Source organism: Callorhinchus milii, unplaced genomic scaffold, assembly GCF_018977255.1.
Source record: "Callorhinchus milii isolate IMCB2004 unplaced genomic scaffold, IMCB_Cmil_1.0 Scaffold4, whole genome shotgun sequence".
NCBI classification, from domain to species: domain Eukaryota; kingdom Metazoa; phylum Chordata; class Chondrichthyes; order Chimaeriformes; family Callorhinchidae; genus Callorhinchus; species Callorhinchus milii.
The window spans coordinates 18,806,501-18,828,794 of record NW_024704745.1 but is presented as its reverse complement, the minus strand read 5'-3'; the positions used below and the strand labels follow the sequence as shown (position 1 = coordinate 18,828,794).

At 42.5% G+C, this 22,294-nt stretch overlaps 2 protein-coding genes across 3 annotated transcripts in view; one reads left to right on the top strand and one right to left on the bottom strand.

Moving 5' to 3' along the window:
* Window positions 1-1,377: 1,377 nt before the first annotated feature.
* zrsr2 (zinc finger (CCCH type), RNA-binding motif and serine/arginine rich 2) lies at window positions 1,378-16,640 on the bottom strand. The gene is made up of 12 exons (XM_007891657.2): window positions 16,560-16,640; window positions 15,680-15,759; window positions 12,312-12,387; window positions 11,669-11,777; window positions 9,603-9,689; window positions 8,055-8,093; window positions 6,909-7,024; window positions 5,772-5,985; window positions 5,443-5,498; window positions 4,065-4,174; window positions 2,902-3,847; window positions 1,378-1,613 (listed from the first exon to the last, which is right to left on the bottom strand). Exons 1-11 carry the CDS (start codon window positions 16,595-16,597, stop codon window positions 2,904-2,906), a joined length of 1,869 nt encoding a protein of 622 aa, XP_007889848.1. The 5' UTR covers window positions 16,598-16,640; the 3' UTR covers window positions 1,378-1,613; window positions 2,902-2,903.
* An 8-nt stretch (window positions 16,641-16,648) lies between these two features.
* Window positions 16,649-22,294, top strand: part of cltrn (collectrin, amino acid transport regulator) — a 61,780-nt gene continuing 56,134 nt past the window's right edge. The window contains exons 1-2 of one of the 2 annotated variants that reach the window (XM_042333977.1): window positions 16,649-16,698; window positions 17,139-18,598. In XM_042333977.1, the coding sequence (XP_042189911.1) occupies window positions 18,484-18,598 (115 nt within the window). In that variant the 5' untranslated portion in view covers window positions 16,649-16,698; window positions 17,139-18,483. Of the gene's footprint in view, window positions 16,699-17,138; window positions 18,599-20,339; window positions 20,361-22,294 lie in introns of those variants that run through there. The other variant, XM_007891658.2, reaches the window with a different exon arrangement.

Sequence of the window (22,294 nt, the reverse complement as noted above, 5' to 3'; positions counted from 1 at the left end):
TTCATTTTACTACCCTGTAAACTTAATGTAATGTCTTGACCAATACGCTTGTCTAAACAAAATGCATTTCAAAAATTGGATTAATTTTAAATTACTCATCTCGTTTGAAACTTTACTGGTAGTTTGGCTACCACAAGTGCCTACATACCATTCTACATGGTGTAATTTCAAATTATCCCATTCAATTGTCAATTTAGATTCCTTCTGCCTTTTACCTTCAGGTAAATGCGAATGCAAACTTTATTGCATAATTCTGCCCCAAATCCTCTGCCTGTTTTCTGATTAACCTGAAGATGATTTTCGAACGTGTCTATGAGCACCTCCCATGTCTCTCTGGGTCAGCGTTACACTGTACCACTGTTAAGCTCTCTGATGTTTACCCTGCATGAAGAGTGCTATCTAAAATGTTTTATCTTGCTTTCAAATTCACTGCCAAAATTCAAATGTCTTGTGATATTTTTAGGATGTTGCTGGTTAAATAGCCACCATGTTTGCATCTATTATGTTCACTTAAGATTTCTATCAGTAAAGGACTTTAACAAGTTTGTAAAAGGTTATATAAATAGTCTGCAAGAATTAATCATTCCACAAATAATTTTTTTCTAAATTAAAACTTTCTGATTTAATTAAGATTTTATCCATGACACAACTGTATATTTGTGCAGACGTTACTGGAGCTTGCTTCAGATCTTTGTGTGAGGATATTTCTGGACAGTAAATATAGATGGGTTTGGGAGAAAGAGCAGGGGAATGAAGCCAAATGGTCACATTTATAAAGCGGGCCTGAAGAGTCTGAATGAACTCTGGTGTAAAATATGATTGCTTCTCTCATCTGAGGGAATTTGAACAGTTTCTACTGCCAAAAGGGAGAAAAGATTGTACATTTTCTTACAGAATGTTAAACATCCCAACTCCAGCTAAAATTTATGAAAAAATTACAATGACATTTAGGCTCCATTGTCACTGAATTTACAAAATGTATTGTAAAAGCTGATTGTGCAGACTCATGCTGGGTTTATGGTTCGTGCTGCCGCATTTGCTCTTTTTCTGTGTAAAGTGAGCACCTACCTTTTGGGGAAGGGAGAAACTACAGCGATTGAGAAAGTTTTCTCATTAGCTGCCACACAATTTCCAACAAGTCACTAAATAGCAATCAGGTAGAGACCCTAGCTGAGTTTTTCTTGTTTTCAAACCCAAATAACCTTAATCTCTTCGCTGACCACCTTAGCTTACATCAGGACCTTGGACCTCACTGCCCTGTACAACCCAACGGTGTAATGGTTTGAGGCACTGGTGAGCTGAAAACATTGCTGCAATTTCAGGACCATTTGCTACAGCAGAACAATGGAATAGATAATCAACCTTTAAAACCCTGCATCCATCAATTAATATTTATTGTTTACAGTGCAGTCTTATGCAAATTATGCAAACCCATATGCACAAAGGGAATTACAAATGCCCTTACACAATTTGAATTAGATGCCAATGACTCAAACAAACCAGTAAAGTAAATTGTGAATATACAGTCAACATAAAATGGAGCTCATCTTGTCCTGTTCAGTTGCTTCCTTGTCAATGCTGCAAATTATTAATTTTATTTTTCATTCCTGTGCCTGTAAAGCAATTTAAAATTAAATTTAATACATTTTCTAAATGTACTACACAACCGTTATTATTACCATATGCAATTTTTCTAGTTAATGTATTTAAAAGAGGCACTTCAAAGTTTACATGCACCTCATTTCTGATTCAAGATTCACATTTTTTTTAAACTGTATTGAGAAATTTAGGTTGAAAAGCTCATAGTACAGAAGTCATCAAGGCTGAAGAGAAAGCAGATAAAAACAGATGAATTCAGAAATTGTGCTTACGTAATACTAAGACTAACGTGGTTGTAGAAATAATAATTATCCTCGCACTTGATATAATAATAATAATCCTTGCATTTGATATAGCGCTTTTCACGTCGGGAGGATGTCCCAAAGCACTTCACAGAACACACTGTAAAGTGAATTGACTGTATATTTGTGGGCGAACGCGGCAGCCAATTGCGCACAGCAATGTCCCACAAACAGCCGTGGATTGAAAATGACCAATTTATTATTGTTTTTGGTTTTGGAGGGTTTGGAGGGATTATTATTAAGCTCTGTGTGGAGTAAGGAAACTTGCCCAAGGTTTCACCCTGTCTGGAATTGAACTCGGGTCTCTCGCTTGCAAAGCGAGTGCTCTAACCACTGAGCTACAGGACTCCACGATATGGCGTCTTATCATGTCTTTGAGATGTCTCAAATTGCTTCACAGAATATAATTTAAAGTGAATTGTCTATATTTTTGTGGCCAAACATGGCAGCACAGTTGTGTCCCACAAGCAGTTATGGATTGAGTGACTAAATTTAAAAAAACTTTTTGGGGGGATTATTACCCCAGGAAAGTGATCTGCCAATCGACTAACAACCGGGTACCTACTTACTGCTAGGTAAACAAAGTCGTATGGAGTAAAGAAACTTGCCCAATGTTTCGTCCTGCCCAGGAATTGAACCCAGGTCCTCTCGTTCGCGAGGAGAGTGCACTAACCACTGAGCTACAGGACTCCATCACTGGTAGTCCTTGACCTACCTTCCCTAGCAGGTAGGGAAGAGCCTCATTTATAGTGTGGTTTACTGTGGACCTATTCTAACAAGTTCTGTAATATACTGATATTGGATTCCAGAAATGTCACTTTTTAACAGGTTACTAGGAGGCAAATAGACCATTGTGAGTGATAGAATAATTTGCCTTCACCATCACCCCGTGTGTTCAGAATGTCAGTTGCATAACAATTCACCTTACAATGCTAGGTTATTTCTGCCAACGTTTTATACCTCTTGATAATTCTCAAAATTTCCCCTGCGCAAAAATTACCTTTACTCATCCACAGTGGTCAACTGGTGAATTTTGGCTTCCTTTTCACTTGCATCTTCCTGTTTGGCAGAGACCTCTATATCACTCATGGAGCTTTTTGTACTAGAAGTAGAAAGGCTTCTTGATTCAGCATTGTCTTTTGTGACTTGTGTGTCTTTACCTTTTGAATTGGTCGGAGTATTTTTGGCATTACTTTCCTGTCTTTTTTTGGAATTCTTGGATTTGCCTTCAGACTTGTTCTTTTTCTTCTCTTTCTTAGCTTTCTTCTTCTTACTCTTTTTGCTTTTACTTTCTGTATCTTTACTTTTTTTGCTCCGCCCATGACTAGGACTTCTGCTCCTAGACTGCTCTTTATCTCTACTCCTAGATCGTGGTTTACTTCTGCTTCGGGACTGCCCGTTCCCCCGTCCCTTGCTGACTGACCTGCCCCGGCTTCTCCCTCTACTTCTTGATCTGGAATGACTTAAGCTCTGTGACCTCTCTACACTTTTACTCTTTGACCTGTACCTACTTCGGTCTCTGCTTGGCGACCTTCTGTCTTGACTTCTACTCCTGGACCTCTGTGACCGCCGCATTTCTCTGCTCCTACTTCTGCGATACCTGTCTCTACTTCGTGATCGCTTTCTTTCTTGACTTCTACTCCTGGATCTCTGTGACCTCCTCCTTTCCCTACTCCTGCTTCTCTTTCTTTTCCTTTCAGAGTCTCCACTTCGTCTCTGTGCTTTGTCTGGGCTATCATTGTACCATCTTCTAGATCGACCATGGTAATCATAGCGACAGCTTGTTCTGTCTCTTCTTTCAGAATATTTATTAGAATACTGTTTTGTTCTATCAGGAGACATGTGTATGTCTCGGTCAGCCTCCCAGAATTCGTTGCCAGGATTCCTGAACACATGAAGGAAGTTGCAGTGTTTTCCTCTAGGGCACTTGCGTCTTTCATAAAGTCCTGAAAAGCATTAGAAAAAACAGTTAGATACCTAAACGGGGCATGAAGACGTCAGCTTGGCTCAGGCAGAGCCCCAAAATGGGACTTTGAACTCACCTAGTCCAGGCTGTGCTCCCCTAGCACTCCAATACAGTGCTAGGGGAGCACAGCTGCAATAAGACATAATAACCTTGCACTTTATATGTTTTTAATTTGTAAAGTCAAAATTTTAGATTACCACATATTGCTGTTTTCCAACGAGTGACAGGAGAAAATTCACACTGCAACTGTTTTCCAGCATACCAACGTCCATTAAAAGTCACACAGGCTTGCTTGCATTCTTCTTCCCTACAGTAAACCAAGAGGTTGCCCGTAATAATAATAATAATCCTTGCATTTGATATAGCGCTTTTCACGTCGGGAGGACGTCCCAAAGCGCTTCACAGAACATACTGCAAAGTGAATTGACTGTATATTTGTGGGCGAACGCGGCAGCCAATTGCGCACAGCAATGTCCCACAAACAGTCGTAGATTGAAAATGACCAATTAATTATTGTTTTTGGTTTTTTTTTGAAGGGATTATTATTAGGCGTGTGGAGTAAGGAAACTTGCCCAAGGTTTCGCCCTCTGCCTGGAATTGAACTCAGTAAAAATAAATAAATAAAAATTTATAGTAAATAAAACTCAAAATTGGTAATAAATAGCAAGATAAAAATGCCCACAAACACACAAGTCAATTCAAATGTCATCGGAGCAAAAAAAATTTATGATATAACTATACATGAAAAGAGTTAATTGTCGTAACGGGGGTCTGCAAGATAGTTACAGGAGGGCCGTGTTAGCACTGTTGTTGTTGTTAGGTAGTTGGAGTTATTTTAACTTGAGCAGAGATTACGAGGCACAACCATCTCATTAGGCATGCAGAATCCAGATTTGTGTGATACCTGTATTAACATTACATTTTTATTTTATTTTCTTTCATTATTTTAAAATGTTTGCAATTAAAGGAAGATGATCAATTTCGATGTATGTATTTATTTACATATTTATTTATTAGGATGCCTAATGTCATAGGGTGGGGGGGACCTTGAGCCCAGAAAGTCTGGGAACACCTGGGAGATTAGAAGTAGCTTTCACACTGACACATCTCGTTGGGAGCATGCTGTACCTAGGAGTGGCACAATGTAAAGGTTGTGCCCATGATTTTCCAGTGCATTAAATTCAACTGTACTCTGGGAGGGTGCAGGAAATACTACTCATGCAGTTTTATAGTGTCAGTCACTCAATAATAAGAGTGCTTTGGCTAGGTCGCTTGTCTGCCTAAGGATGTTATGTTGCACCGGAGTGGGGAAAGGAAAAATATGTATGCACACATTAGAGTAATTACATTTTTAAAAAATTGGTCACTCAATCCATGACTGTTTGGCTGTGCGCATTTGGCTGCCTCATTTTGCCCATAAACATATAGTCAATTCACTTTACAGTATATTCTGTGAAGCGCTTTGAGACGTTTTGAAGACGTAGTAAGGTGCTATAGCAAATGCAAGAATTATATTATTTTTTAAAATGGTATATTAACTCAAATGTAAAAATATGGAAAAATACAAATACTTACTTTTGGTACTGGACATACACATTCCCTCTTAGATGAGGCTCATAATTACAACTGACCTAGAAAGTGAGCATTGTAAATAAAATAAAGCAGAAAGAATCCAACATGAGGTGCAGTGAAAACAGTATATTTCTGGCACAACAATGAACATTGCCACTATTCTTCATCTTAAAGAGCACACAATAAAAATAAGCTTTGTAAAATAGCTCACTATCAGTGTACAAAATTTTTATTGAAACCCTTACAAAATACGCATGGGAAGGGAGGGAAAAAGCATTGGAAGCTCATCCATGCTAACTCTAATTTTAAGTAAGGTAGAAACTCAAAAATACCTTGAACTGCAAAACTTTCCCAACACTCTTAAATTCAGGCAATACATCTTCATAGAATTCCACAAATTGCTGGTAAATATCATCTTCACTGTATTCCAGGCCAGCATCTGTATCATAATCATCTCGCCTACACTCTTCCATCCCAAAGGTAATAAACATGGCTCGGATAAGCAATGTCGGACTCGTTGATGGATAAACGTGCTTGCGAGAACACCTAAACAGAATAAAACAAACATCTGATTATATAAAACAGGCTTTTAAGTGTCACAATTCCAAGATATTTTCCAGACTTTAAATCTGAACTGTCTCACTTCCAAATATTACTACCAGCCCAAAATGTTATCACGCATGTTATGAATAATTTTGCTTTAATTTTGAAAATGGAGAGATTTGCTGAGTTCTAACAGTATCTTAAAAACATTCCCCATGTAGCAAATGGCAACACACTAACTTTTCAATAAATTGTCATTTTATAAGGCCTTTGTTTTTCACCCCCCCTTGTAAAAAGTTATCATTAACTTGAACTTCACCATGAAAGTGATAAATGATTGACAAATTTAACTGAGATTTGAAACAACTAATATTTACATATTGCATCGATGAATGTCTTGAACCGCTTCACACAACTGACTTGGAGCTCAAGCTGGGGGGAAGGGGCAATGGGGAAGAGGGAGGAGACAAGGGGACAGACAGAGGAGGGGAAAGGTAGCTGAATGTAGTCAAAAGACCGACTTTAAGCAAGGCGGAGCCAATATAGCCCAACGTGAGTGGGGTGATGGTCTTGAACAATCTGGACATGTACTGTGGAGTTCTGGATGGCCTGTAGTTTCTGTAGGAAGGAGCTAGGGAGGCTGGCAAGCAAGGTGTTGGATTGATCGATCCCGTAGGTATTGAAGGTGTAGATAAAGCACTCAGTGTCCTGAGGTAGTGGTGGAGGCAGTGGATGTGAAGGAAAGCAGAGCTAGTGAGTCTGGATATCAATTTTGCAGGATAGCTGAGGGTCAGAAAAGTCACTGAGATACTGTGCTGACTATGAGAAGCATTGAACACTGGTTTATTGGCGCACCTAAACTCAAATACACATTTCAAGACATTTTCCGAAATCAAATGTCCCCTCGAATAGAAAAGTTTACAGACCTGTCACCAAATCTGCAGGAACCAGTCTTGAGAAAGAATGGGCAGTAAGACTTATCCTTTTCAGTTCCATAATCTTCGGGTGCTTCTGGATTATGCCACGTGCCATCATTTTGAATCTGATCAACAAAACAAATCACAAGCCCAACTCAATTTGGGTTTGTAAAGAGGATTCCAGAGCAATTCTCCTATTTTCCCCCTCTTTCCTTGTGGAAAATAACATGCTTCAGCAAGAAAGTACACACATATATGTTGGCAGCTGTGAGGAATTTGAATTTACATCCTACAATTCTGATGCTCAAAACATACCTTATTTACCAATTAGTGTTTCGAGCAATTAATGACTATCCTCCTGGCTAAGTGTAATGAGAATGCTGATACTGGCATTTACCAACCTTTTTCAGGGTTTTTCAGTGTTTAAAAAAATGCTTGTAAAGGCATTGTAATTGTTTGAATCCCATGAGAAGATAGTGAATACTCCATCTTCTGTTCGAGGGATTCAATCTGAGTGATATCCCTGCCTGGCCACTGAAGAACTTTGAGGCTGGGGTGCGCGATAGGAGAGTGGGGCCACTGGAGTCTACACGTATGTGACCAGTCTAATTTTTTTTAAATTTCCATTTCAGGCCCTGTCCAGCTAGGTAGGAATTCTGGATACCTGTAGTCCAGTAAATCAGGGGGTTACTGTATTTGTAGGCAAATGCAGCAACCAATGAGTATAGTGACGGGGCATTCTCCCAACGTGGAAGGTGCTATACAAATGTAACTTATTGTTAGTTAGTACGTCCCATAGCCACAAAGTGAATGATCCAATTTATGTGGAAGATTGTTGGCTAGAACACAAGGTGAAACTATTTTTTTTAAACTCAGTTTAACATCCCATCCAAGGGATGGCATTTCAACAATGTATTGGAGTGTCAGTCAAGAAGATTATGAGCTCAAAATCCTGATGTACAGCTTGAAATCACAGCCTTCTGCCCAAAGCCTGCTACTGCATGACTCAAGCTGGCAATGTTCACTGTATCTACAGTGACTAAACACTACTGAGGGGATCCCATTAGATAAGTTTAAAGTTGTGTCAATTATTTTTGCAGAATGTTCATTTTATAAAATATTCTAAAACAGTGAGAATATAGGGACATACAGTACCTGATTTTCAGCCTGATCCAGCATTTTCTGAACAGCTTCCTACAAATGGTGTAAACACAGGACTGGTGAAAACCCTGCAGTGATCTAGTACATATCTGATTCTACTTGTTAAGAATAGAAAGATTTGTGAGGTGACTTAAATCTTTTATAACAATCAGGTTTTAAGTTTTTTTAAGCATTTGAATTCACCACCACAAACTAAATCACACATGTATGAGCTTCAATCTACTATTCAGTTTATCTTCTAAAATATGAACTTATAAATACAAAACCATACATTCCAAATCATTACATCCTGATATGAATCAGACATAGTTCAAAAGCCAAAACATTGTTTACTAATTTGAGCCTACCGATTGTTAAGAGTACTGGGTTTGGAGGTAAAAGAAACATTTCTCCTCCCCAAATCATTTAGAAATATATGTTCTGCATTTAGTTCACCAGGAACCCCACACCAGAGAAACAGTTATTTTATATTGGCCAAACTAAAAAAGTATTTTCCAATAAATAAAAATAGTTATCAGTAATTAGAAAGTGGACAGATTAGCCCACAAATTATTTTTTTTTAGATTTTTTTGGTAAAATACAAAACCCTCATTGGATTTTTAAAAATCTGCACTATCCACATTTTGCTGATGGATCATATTCACAAAACTAATCAAACATCCATAGTCAACTTATTTGGGGTTTAAGCACTTGAATCGATTTACATGCCAAATGCTTCAAAATCAGAACACCCAATGGTTTAGACTGAACCGATCCTAAACAGTCTCAAGTAATTTAACATCACATTTACTTTAGTTTTTTTATTGGCTGACTGAACTGTATTCCATATGCTCCAGATTATTGGAAAGATTACCACATATTTCAAAATCCTATTGCAGAATATTTTTACATTTTTCAAGAAAGAAACAAAAAGCTGAACAAACTGAAAATATTTTGATAATTCTAATCAAGTTGCTAAATACTATGAAAAAGATACATCTTGATGAATTAGACCAGTAAGGAAAAGCCGTGGAAAACTCTTTAGTACAGAACTGTTAAGGAATATCAGTTGTATAATTCTAGATATTTTTCACATCACAATATGCAAAACAATGCTGTTGTTACAATGTATACCGTCTAAAGACAACTATCAGTTACCATGCAACTTCTTGGCTTTATAGTATTCATGGTTTGCAGCATTGAAGACAATGAATGTTTGATCCATATTCAATAATTCACTAAATCAATAAACTAGTTCCAATGGATCTGATACACTGGATCTGTCACTAGTTACGAATTAAGAGTTGTGGAAGTTGAAATATGTTGCTACGCTAATGATGTAATATGGTTTTCTTCCCATTTACTAGACTAAACATGTTCTACTTTCGACTGATAACTAACTATTCAGCTGTAGAATTACGAATAATCAGCAAACTCCATGATGTATCTTTAACAATTCAATTCTAATCTCGTACATTTTACTCATAATATATTTTTATGACATTAATATGCTTTCATAAGAGGATATATGTTGGGTATTTATCCTCCTAGAGCTGGAATCACCTCTCGTTCTCTCCGTTCCTGAAGTTTGCTTTCTTCTACTTCTTTCTCTTTCATCTGTTGTTGCTCCCATTCTTCTTTGATCCTTCTCTGGAGACATAAAAGAAACAGGTGCCATAAAATAGTAGCTTACGCTGTACAAATATATCCTGAGCAAGCACCTCTCTCACATTATAATATATAATAATCCTTGCATTTGATATAGCGATTTTCACATTGCAAGCTTCCATTAAATGTCAAAATAAGTCTTGCTCAAGATTAATCCTTTTAGGTTTCAGTTATCTGACCAAAAATTGGGAAAATGTTAAAATTCAATTGCATTGTGAAATAGGACTCCTCTAGTTTACAGCCATAGCTTTAAGATTGATTAGAAGGTATATACTAGGCAATATACCAGACACAAGGCTTAGTAGTATAAAGGGGACATGAGCAGAATGGAATCAGTCATGATTCAATAAGTTGTTCATTCATTTTAAAAACACATGCCTATAATATAGAACCTATACTAGGTCCGAATGATTCAAAACTCTGTCATCCATGTTCTCACCCATACCAGGCTCCAGACCCTGATCATCCCAGCTCTTGCCAGGCTCCACCTGTTGCAGAACAGATCAGTTTCAGATCCTCGCTCCCACTTTCAAATCTCTTCTCACCATGGCACCTTCCTACCGCTCTGATCTGTTCACACCCCACTTTTGCTCCGTGTCGGGGTCTAGAGCCTGGTACGGATGAGGACATGGGTAGCAGAGTTTTGAATCATTTAGACCGAGTCATTGCTCGTTACTCTCAAAAGAGGCAATTCAGATCCAAATTGAGCTTTTTCCTTCTCCCCTTTTGATTCACTAGAAAGCTTTGCTCTGAGTCAATGACAGCCAGTCTGGGAATAATAATAATCCTTGCATTTGATATAGCGCCTTATCACGTCTTCGAGATGTCTCAAAGCGCTTCACAGAATATACTGTAAAGTGAACTGACTGTATATTTGTGGGCGAAACCTGGAAGCTAATTGGATACAGCAGTGTCCCACAAACAGTTGTGAATTGAGTGACCAATTTATTATTATTATTATTATTATAATAATAAAGGGCAATAGAGGGATTATTACCCCTGGAAAAGCGATCCGCCAATCGACTAACAACCTACTTACTGCTCGGTAAATAGAGGCATGTAGAGTAAGGAAACTTGCCCACATTTCGTCCTGTCCAGGAATTGAACCCAGGTTTCTCGCTTGCAAGGCAAGTGCTCTAGCCGCTAAACTACAGGAATACCATATGCAGTCCTCCAATGGCTTGTTTCCATGCCAAATCACTATGAATTTCTTCTAACAGGTACAGAATATATATCACTTCCATTACTCAGCACGAGCTATATTGTATTTATGAAAGAGAATTACAGATATCTCTTTAGTTTGGAGAAGCCTGGAATAAGTAATTGAAAAATAATCAGGGGATAATTAAAGAATGAAAACATATCTTGAAAATGTGACATTAGCACCAGTAAACATCATATCTGCTCCAAAAATACACAATGGGATGTAGATTGCAATATTCCTTGATAAGGAATATCTTCACCAACCAGTGGGAATTCCACTCTGAAAGTATTACACATCAAAGTGGTGTTTCTGTGGGTGATATAATTTGCCCAGCAGGAGTTCCCTTTTGTGCAACTTATTTTCATTATTAAAGAATCAGTTAAATTAGACAGTCAGTAGACAAAGGAGATTTTAAACTGTTAAATTGCTTTTCACATCTTACATTATTTTCCACATGATGGAAAGATTTAATTTAATTCTGTACCTCCCATATACAAAGCAGTGACACTAATTTCTATGTCTTGCCTTACTTGACACAAAAAATGGTAGTTATCCTGATAATCTTTTACAGACTGTCAAGCCATTTTCTCCAGATTAATCAGCAATAAGCAAATATCCTTTCTCTTCCTCAAATGCACCATAAGCCTCACCACCATGTTTCCTTCAGACCACACAAGGAAGGCATACATATTCTTCCCCCAAAACTAATGCAACAAAGGGGTTTTTGTTATAAATAAAGCAAAAAGATTTTGCTTACCTCTTCCTCCTCTTGCTTTTTTTGTGCCACTTCTTCCTTTTCCTTTTTCAGACGGAATTCCTCCTGAGCCCGTATCTCTGTTTCCAGCCATTCTGTATGTAAACGCTGCCTATAAAGGAGTCAATACTTAACTGCTGCAGGAACACCAAGCAACAATGCTCTCTCAGGTTATTTCAATGTGGACTAGAAATATACCCAATTCCACATTACTGCTACTGTCAGAGAAAGGAATGCTGCTTTTGGTACATTTACCAATAGTTCCTTCATGAGCAAACGTCTTCCTCCTCCTCAGCCCACCCCCAAAAGATGTAATAATTGGAAAACAAAATATACACCAACGGCAGATGGTGCCTCGAGTTAAAATCTCAAAGAAGGGATGGCATCTCTGACATCATAGCACTCTTTCCCAGTATTGCAATGTATTATCAGCTCAGAGTATAAATCCACATCCAGATCAGGGAAACTCAATCTGCAACCCAGAAGCACGAGTGATACACACTGAGCCAAGTTGACATTATAAACGTCATTAGTATAATTACTATATGACGAGGCCAAATCTTAAAACAGAAATTGCAACAGTTGCACAACAAACAAAAACTTGCACAAAAAAATGCTTCCTCACCTCAAAAAGCACATTACTGACCTTTCAGCCTCCAACTGTTTCTCTTCTTCATCAAGATCTCCTACTTCTGGTTCTACGTCCTCCTCAGCAGTTAATTCTGGAAGTCAATAGAGAGCATTCGGTGTTTAAAGCAGCTAGTGTAAGCTTTTTACTGGTCAGCTGTGTCTCTGATGGCAAAAACCATTACCATGCCTAAGAATCTCCAAACCAAATTAAAGGTTTCTTATGTTTTAAATTATTGTAGATAGTAACATTCCCTCTCTTCACCCTTCGAACTTTTTTTGATCAGACAATATCCATATGCTCTTTGGTGACATCATCCGCAGTTCACATGGTTCACAGTTCACACCTGCTCCCTTGACCCCATCTCCACTCCTTATCTCCCAGCTCCACCTCCTTGCCCCACATATCACAGACATCATCAACCTGTCCCTTTCCTCTGGCTCTGTTCCCATTCCCTTAAAAACTGCCACCATCACTTAAATCCTTGAAAAAACCCTCCCTTGATGCGTCGCAGCTATCAAGCTACCGGTCCATCTCCAACCTTCCCTTCCTGTCCAAGGTCCTGGAACGAGTTGTCGCCTCCCAGCTGCGCTCTTTCCTCTCCAACCATTCATTATTCGAACCCCTTCAGTTGGGTTTCCGTGCTGCCCATAGCACAGAAACTGCCCTGGTCAAGGTCACCAATGACTTCCTGACCATCTGTGACCAGGGCTCCCTCTGCCTCCTCGTCCTCCTCGTCCTATCGGTCGCATTCGATAGGGTCGACCATTCTATCCTCCTCCACCGCTTGTCCTCCCACCTAAACCTTCAAGGCCCTGTCCTTGAGTGGTTTAGGTCGTACCTCTCCCACCGTCTTCACTTTGTCTCCACGAATGGTTTTTCCTCCAGCCCCCGCACTGTCTCGTGCGGTGTCCCTCAGGGCTCTGTCCTCGGTCCCCTCCTCTTCACTCTCTACATGCTCCCCCTTGGTGACATCCGCAGACATGGGGTTAACTTCCACATGTATGCGGATGACACCCAACTCTACCTTTCCTCCTCTACCCTCAACTCCACGACCACCGATGTCCTGACAGCTGCCTGTCCGACATCGAGTCCTGGACGAGAGATAACTTTCTTCAGCTCAACGTGCGTAAAACTGAGGCCCTCCTGATTGGCTCACGTCAGCGCCTCCGCACCTCAGGCGCTGACAGCATCAGCATCCAAGGCTGCACTCTCAACCTCTCAAAGTCAGTCAGGAACCTCGGGGTTCTGTTCGACCCTGAGCTGTCCTTTCTCCCTCATATCTGCGCCACAACTGGCACCGCCTTCCATCACCTCCAGAATGTCGCAAGACTACGGCACTACCTCACCCCTCACGCTGCTGAAACTCTGGTCCACGCCTTTATCACCTCAAGGCTGGACTATGGGAACTCTCTCCTCGCCGGCCTTCCCAGCACCTCCCTCCACAAGCTGCAGGTCATTCAGAACTCTGCAGCTCGTGTACTGTCCCGCACCAGGCTTCGGGACCACATCACTCCCACCCTCGCTCGCCTCCACTGGCTCCCCATCCCCCAGAGGATCGAATTCAAGATCCTCATCCTCACCTACATTCACGGCCTTACTCCCTCCTACCTCTCTGACCTACTATCCCCCTACCTACCTGCCCGTAACCTCCGTTACTCTGGCTCCGGTCTGCTCCACATCCCCCGCCCCAACCGCCCTACCATCGGTGGCCGGGCCTTCAGCCTCTCAGTCTCTAGGCTCTGGAACTCCATTCCCCAGTGCCTTCGCCGCCTCCTCCCTTTCCTCCTTCAAGGCCGGTCTCAAGACCTTTCTCTTTGACCGTGCCTTCAGCTCCCCTCTCGACTCTCTACCCCCTCCTCGCTCCCTCCCTTCCCTCCCCCTGACCATTTCCCCCTGCTCAGGTCCTGACCCAACTGTACAGCGCCTTGGGACGTCCTCCCGATGTGAAAGGCGCTCAATAAATGGAATCTTGTTGTTGTTGTGAATTTCCACATGTAAGCGGATGACACCCAACGCTATCTCTCTGCCTCCACCCTCAACTCCAGGATACCTGCTGTCCTGACAGATATCGCTCAGACATCAAGTCCTGGATGAGAGCTAACTTTCTCCTGTTGAACGTCAAAAAGACCGAGGTCCTCCTGATTGGCTCCCGTCGGCGCCTCCATACCTCAGGCACTGGCAGTATCACCATTTAAGGATGCACACTCCACCTTACTAAGCCAGTCCGGAACCTTGGCGTCTTGTTTGACCTTCAACTGTTCTTTCTACCCCACATCCGTACCAGGACCCACTCTGCCTTCTCCCACCTCCGGAACATCACCCGGCTCCGCTACTGTCTCACACTGCAGGCCGCCAAGACCCTCATACATGCTTTCATTACATCGAGGCTTCACTATGCAAACTCCCTACTTGTCAGCACCTCAACTCCTCCCTCCATAGGCTGCAGATGATCCATAACTTCGCAGCTCTTGTCCTCTCCTGCACTAGGCTCCACGACCCCATCAACCCCATCCTTGCCGGTCTCCAGTGGCTTCCCATCACACAGAGGATACAGTTCAAGATCCTGCTACTCACCTTCAAAGCCCTCCATGGCCTTGCTCCCCCCTACCTCTGTGACCTCCTAACCCCCTACCAACCTGCCCACTCTCTCCGCTGGCTCCGGCCTGCTTCACGTCCCCTGCCTTGCCCATCCCACCATTGGCGAATGGGTCTTCAGCCACTCTGCCCCCACCCTCTGGAACTCCTTCCCGCAGTCCTTCCGCCTCGCCCCCTCCCTTGCCTCCTTGAAGACCCATCTCAAGACTCTCCTCTTCGACCGTGCCTTCAGTCACCCTCTTTCCCCCCCTGCCCTCCACCCTCCCCAATCCCGACCCCCAGCTTGGGACTGAAGAACTGATTGTCCAGGGTCTTGGGACGTCCTCCCAACATGAAAGGTGCTATCCAAATGTAATTTTGTTGTTGTGGCCTCATACGTGTGGAAACCCATTGCTATGATACTAGAGTATCCAACACAGACACAGCTCCGTATATGCGTGGCACCTGTACATTTCTGGAATGGAATACACGTACACACTCTCCACTTAGAGATGTGCATCCTGCTTACCTAACTTAGGAAAGTATTAGCCACCGGTTGCAGAAGCAAGGCTCAGAGCACTGTCTGGCAACCTTCCTGCTGCTTGTTCAGCTAAGGAACCCCCTCCCCAATATAGTTTTGGCACGCATTGTTAATAATAGCTTTGTAGACATAATTCCTGCCTCCGGTGACTGGTTTGCCATCAATAATGCCCTGGATTATATAGAACCTGACTGGCTCAGGAACCAGACAACCAAGTTCAGAACATCACTTTGCTAAGCTGGCCAGTGTCAGGATGATGTTGCGTTACCTTCTTCTCTCTGTTTAGCCTCAATTTGTCTCTTTCTCTTCCGCTTTTCCTTTCTTACCAGAGCCCTGAACTGCTTGCGGCTGCGGGAACACAACACACATAACAAGGTTAGAGGCTTCTCTGGTCTGACATTTCGTCGGGGGGGGAGAGGGGGGTATCAGGGTTGGGTTGGGGTCATATTGTGTGTGTGTGTGGGGGAGTGGGATGGCGGGAGATCAGGACTGTAATCAGTTGGCGGGAGGGAGGGAATGGGCGAGATTTACTCATCTCGCCGGGCCCAGGCCAGGGTGTGCTGCGCTCTGAGTGTTTAAACTCCGGGAAACTCAGGCCGCCCCTCACTGCCCCGGCCGGGCCTGGTGGGGGGGAGCTGCCCCCGGGCCTGGTGGTGGGGGGAGCTGCCCCCGGGCCGGGCCTGGTGGGGGGGGGGGGGAGCTGCCCCCGGGCCTGGTGGGGTGGGGAGGGGGGAGCTGCCCCGGGTCGGGCCGGGCCTGGTGGTGGGGGGGAGCTGCCCGGGCCGGGCCGGGCCTGGTGGGGGGGGGGGGAGCTGCCCCGGGCCTGGTGGGGTGGGGAGGGGGAGCTGCCCCGGGTCGGGCCGGGCCTGGTGGTGGGGGGAGCTGCCCCGGGCCGGCCGGGCCTGGTGGGGGGGGGGGAGCTGCCCCGGGCCGGGCCTGGTGGTGGGGGGGAGCTGCCCCCGGGCCTGGTGGGGTGGGGGGGGGAGCTGCCCCCGGGCCGGGCCTGGTGTGGGGGAGCTGCCCCCGGGCCTGGTGGGGGGTGGGAGCTGCCCCGGGCCGGGCCTGGTGGGGTGGGGGGGGGTGGGAGCTGCCCCCGGGCCGGGCCTGGTGGGGGGGGGAGCTGCCCTCGGGTCGGTCCCGGGTCTCACCTGAGCCGCTGAGAAACTGCCAACATGGGCGCCGCCATCTTGGTCTGGAGTGCGTCACTGGCCGGTCACGTGGTGCCGCACTGCTCTGCACCACTCACTCACTCACTGCCTCCCAGTCAGGCAGCCCCAGGCTGTGCAGGTCTGAATCAGTGCAAATTCATTGTGTGTGTGTTTATTGTATTATTGATAGTCATGAGGCTTCAAATTTCTAACAGTTGTATTAGCAAAGACTTGAAATATTTGTGTTTTTATAATACAAAGCATAGCTGCTAAGGCTGGAGATCTGAAATAAAAACCTGGAAGTGTTGGAAATAAACAATTGTCATTCCATAGCAGAAAGAGAGAAAAAAAAATGTTTAACGTATCTGGTTATGCTGAAGGCACATTTGTCCAAAACGTTTTTTCTTTGCTTCCAACTGAGTATCGATTCGCCGTGTATACCCAGCATTTGTGTTTTTATTTCAGAGTCGGAAATCTTTGGCTCCTGCATGCAGTGGCATAGCAAGACTGTTTACTGTACTCGGATACGATTTCAGATTGGCAACTAATTATATATTTATTTTTTAAATTAAATCCAAGGAAATAAATCTCTCTGACAATAGAAGAGTGAATCTCCAGGCAAGAAAAAAAAATACTCCACCTTTAAGATCCACTTTTGAATGCTCGTGGAAGGTAAATTTTGCTCGTTTGCAAAGTTGATGGCTGTGACATCAATGGAGTGATAGAAGAAGGAACCGTCTTCTGTACCATATGGTTTCTGAAAGGCATCAACAGAATGCAGAGCAGAAGATGAAGAGTTCTTCGCTGTACAGATGAATACAATGGTCATGGAGGTTGCAGCCCACCTGGAGCAGATTTAGCAGAAAATAGGCAAAGTTTTTCTTGTAGGAACTAAAGATTGAAATCCATGGCGAAATACTGGATAGCCTAAGTGATTATGAATATGTTGTCCTGAGGTACAACCTAACCGAGTTGAACTGCCAGAATTATGGTTGGGGTAAATACAGATAGCAAAAGTGCTCTTGATAAAAGCCATATTCTTTGAAGACTCGATCAGAAAAGCTGTATGATTTTTTGGTATTCATGAGTGTGGATCTGGAAGAGGTCAAGCAGCGTTTGCCCATTTGATGAAAACTGCTGATAAAGGATTTGAGATTCCAACTTGCAATCTGATGGCATTGGCTTCAAATGATGCAGCTTCAATGAAGGGTAAAAAAATATTTTTCTGACATAAAACAAATCGGATTACCAGGTGCCAATATATTGGATGTTATTGCCACTTAGCAGACATTTGCAGCAAAGCAAGTCTGTATCAGCACCTGCAGTAGGACTTTTACTGAATATCTGACGGATTTCACTCTGTTCCCTACAAGAAGAAATCTTGGAGGAGTTTGCCATTCTTGTTGACATTGAGGCATGTTAGGTGATAAAGTATGTGGCAACAAAGTGGCTATGTAAAGTTTTGAAATGAATGGTAGCTATGTGGTCAGCCCTTCTGTTGTATTGTGTAGGTCATATGAGACCAGAGCTGTGTTGATAGAACTTATTTGCAAGATTTCACAGAGTGGAAGTTAAGATCTGATTCCCTTTTCACAAGCACAAACTTGTACCTGTTCATCAATTCATCATTAAGCTTCAGAGCACTGAGACCTTCACTCTGCATCGGATTGTGTGCATGGTAACTCGTTTATTCTGGCAGACTATCAAAAGGCTCAGTGTAGTTGCTACCAAGTAACAAACCCAGACTTCCAAGTGACTGGAACTGTTTTCTGCTTTTAGAGGAAGTTCATGTTAGACTTGAAATATAACAGCATACGGGAGAAACGTCACTGCCGGCAGAGTGACAGAAAGAAATTCTTATCAGAAAGCTGCATTGTTCTACACAAATACCCTTTCAAACATACTGAAAAAAAATTCTCAGTGAATGAACATCTACTGCAAAAATGTGGGGACAGTACTGAATGCTGCATCCAAACTTCGCCTGTCGACCAAAGTGATCGTGGCCATTGCTGCTCATTTTGGGAGTAAGCATTACCAAGGTGATCAGTGACAAGTTAATGCATTTGCTATTGTGTTATTTTACCTATATTGTTGGTGCACTTAGTGGATCATATGGAAATGAATTCATGTAATGAAGCAGGTTGCGTAGAGATGAGTATAGCGAAAAAGCTATTAGCAATTTTGAAAAGTATAGTGTTGAGCATGCTATACTTTATTGTTGAACTGGAGGATAAGTTCAAGAAATAACACTAGTCAATGCTAGAAATTCACAGATTCATAGGTCAATCTTCATCTGAAACACAAGGATAGGTTAATGGCCTGAGCTGGACCTTTAATCAAGACTGAAACTGTGTTGGACGAGCCACTTTATTGACCAGAAAAGGGCAAGTTAGGTTTCCTTTTGGAAAATGTTAAATTGCATATGGAAAAAGGCAAATGATGAAATAGAAACTTAACAGGTTACTGGGAAGAAGTTAGAAAATATAATGCATAAAAATAAGAAACTAAGCTGCTGCTTTGAAGTACAGCTATGCCAGGTGATCCTCAACGACGCAAAAATAACAACTACATTAATTCTTTGTTGATAATAGCAAAATAATATCAATACATTGAAAGCAATTATTATACAATAAAATATTTACAGTATACTTGAAACACTTTGATAGTAATCGGAATGTAATTTGTTTTGAGATACCGAAGTAAACAATTACAAGAAAGTAACACAGAGATCTGCATTTGAAGTTGGAGAGGTGCTATCAACTGGGATAGGCACAGTCCAAAGCAGATGCCCCTGGTTTTGACCAATTGTCTCTGAACTTTGTGGACTGTGTCCCTGATGGCTGGGATCAAAGGCTGCGAGGTATGCTGGGAGGTATTTCAAGGTCATTTGATTAGAAGAACACTAGGTTCTCTTAATCCTATGTACAGTCAGATCTGGTTCATTCAAATAATGTTGGAATCCTTGCATTATGTTGCACAATGTAAATAAAAGATTGTTCAGACACCAAATCCAATATATAAAAGAACTAAAGCAAACAGTGTGTCGATTGTTTAGATATTTCTATCAGTTGTTTGTAATATTCTTAGTGAGTTAAAAATAATCTCTTCAGCCGCATGTTATTTAACTGTATTAAGTGATTAGCTTTAGGATATTTCCTTGATAAACATTTTTAGCGATGGTTTTCTCTGCACTGTGAGGCCTGCAGTATATCAGGGGGACTGTGGTAAGTTCAATTTAGTTGTTTAGCTTAGCTTTGTGGTGCAAATTGTGTCTTGAATTATGTTTTAAACTTACTTAGACTCAGCATGTGAGTTGCAGAGCCTGTGGCTTACACTGAAATTAAAAGGCAGGAATGCCACGAGTCTTATGTTTGCCTGAGATTTTGCAGCCAGTCTCACACAGCCAGAGTGGATTCAACACTTGTAAAATACAATCAGGCCCATCATAAAGCTTTTCAGTATAATAAAAAAAGTTTGAAATTGAGATAGGATTTTTTAAAATTGAATAATATTCACACTTTTTTTTAAACTCTTGTACTGTGCAAATTAAATGAGACTTTTACATAGATTTTATGTAAATTTTACATGGTCTGTACATGGAGGATATGCAGTTTTGAGTATTTTGAAAGTGACGTTTATATGTAACGTGGACCAATGCACTGCAAATGTATTAACTAAAAGTTAAGAAACTTTACATTTGCATTTAGAATTGGAAGTTCCCCAATAAATGAGGAACACACAGTATGTGGGAATTTATCTTGTTTTGCAGTTTTTACTTCTGTCTGGCTACGCACAATGAAGGTGATTTTGCTTTTGTACTGTACGTTTTTAACAGTTTGAAATTGAAACTGGACTTTTTAAAATTCAATAATGTTTACACATTTTCTTGAATTTTGGTACAGAGTGAGTTACATGATAGTTGGAGGTTTTGCATAGTTTGAACATAGTGGTCATACAGTACTGTACGTTTTGGTAGTAGTGTTCATTGAGAGTTGGCAGGCAATCCATCATTTGAAAAAATGCCTCAAATTGCTTTACAAAGCTTTTATCAAAAAAAGTTTGTTTGAATTTTTTAATAATATTTACATGTTTTCTTTTATTTAACACCATGAAAGTTATATGATATTTGTACATATTGAGTATTGAGTATACCAATGCAATTTGTTGTTGTAGTAGTAGTTAGAGTTTGTACTTTAATGATATACAACAACAACTTGGATTTATATAGCGCCCTCCACGCTGGATGGTGTTTCAGAGCGCTTTACAGTAACGGATCCTGGGATCAAGCCGGGGGAGGGGGAGGAAGGTGCGGTCGAAAAGAAAGGTCTTCAGCAGAGACTTGAAAATGGGAAGGGAGGGAGCGAGACGAAGGGAACGAGGAAGGCAGTTCCAGAGCCTTGGGGCATAGTGACTGAAGGCACGGCTGCCGAGGGTGGAGCGGAGGACTCGGGGGAAGAGGAGGCCAGACCCGGAGGAACGAACGCAACGGGCACTGTTTTGAGGAGAGAGGAGGTCAGAGAGGTAGGGGGTTGCAGAGGAGTGCAGGGACTTGAATACAAGGGTGAGGATCTTGAAATCGATCCTCTCTGGGATAGGCAGCCAGTGCAGTCTGGCAAGGCCTGGGGTGATTGGAGAGTGGAGTTTCGTGCGGGTGAGAATACGGGCGGCAGAGTTTTGAATGATTTGGATTTTATGGATGGTAGTGGATGGGAGGCCGGCGAGGAGGACGTTGGAGTAGTCCAGCTGAGAGGTGACAAAGGCATGGACCAGGGTTTCCGCGGCTTTTGGGGAGAGGTATTGGCGGAGACGGACGATGCGTCGGAGGTGGTAGAAGGCGGTCCTGGTGAGGGACTGGATGTGTGGGAGAAAGGACAACCGGGGGTCGAACCCGACGCCCAGGCTGCGCACGGGTTCGGAGAGTTTTAGGGGGAGATCGGGTAGGTGGAGGAGGTGAGAGCTGCGAGATTCTAGACGTTGATGAGAGCCAAAGAGTATGGACTCCGACCTGTCAACGTTCAGCTGTAGGAAGTTTGCGCTCATCCAGCCCTTGAGATCTGACAGGCAGGCTGGGGGTCGCAAAGAGAGGTGGAAAAATCGAGTTGGGTGTCATCTGCATACATGTGGACGTGTACCCCATGTCTGCGGATGACATCCCCAAGAGGGAACATGTAGATCAGAAAGAGGAGGGGGCCAAGGATGGATCCTTGGGGTATCCCGCAGGTGACCGGGTGAGAGTGGGAGGAAAAGCTGTTTGTGCATATTTTATTTGAGAGTTGGCAGGGCACCTACCATTTAAAGGAACATCTGTCAAATACCGTTGAACAGTGAAGTGAGAAATCTGAAGATGTTGACCAAAGGTGCAGTCAAAAAAGATATGTTGTGCAATGGGTTGTGTAGTTACGAGCTGGTTACTATGGGAGCACGTTGGTCTGTTTGTCTCAGGTGAGCTGCCTTGTTAAATTTTCTCCATTGCCTTTTCACGTTTGACTCCCAACTCCATCAACCTCATTTACTGCTCCGTTAGGCTTAAACAGTCTGTGTGCTATCCTAGCATTTCCTTGAACCTCCAACTGTGCACAAAACCCCATTTGTAAGACGGCCTTTTTCCATTCCCAGAACATTGCTTGCTTGGTGCTATCAAACTTAAATGCTTCAAGATGTGCATCCTATGTATTTAAAATGCAAGTTGTCTTTTAGATTGGCTGTGGATGTGAGCCATCTGGATGAGTGCTAAT

Coding starts and splice junctions, on each gene's coding strand:
- zrsr2 (XM_007891657.2), bottom strand. CDS start 16,597: ATGGCGGCGCCCATGTTGGCAGTTTCTCAGCGGCTCAG. Junction 5,986..6,908: donor TCCTGCAGATTTGGTGACAG/GTCTGTAAACTT, acceptor TATTCTGTTTAG/GTGTTCTCGCAAGCACGTTT. Junction 5,499..5,771: donor GGAAAGTTTTGCAGTTCAAG/GTATTTTTGAGT, acceptor CTCACTTTCTAG/GTCAGTTGTAATTATGAGCC.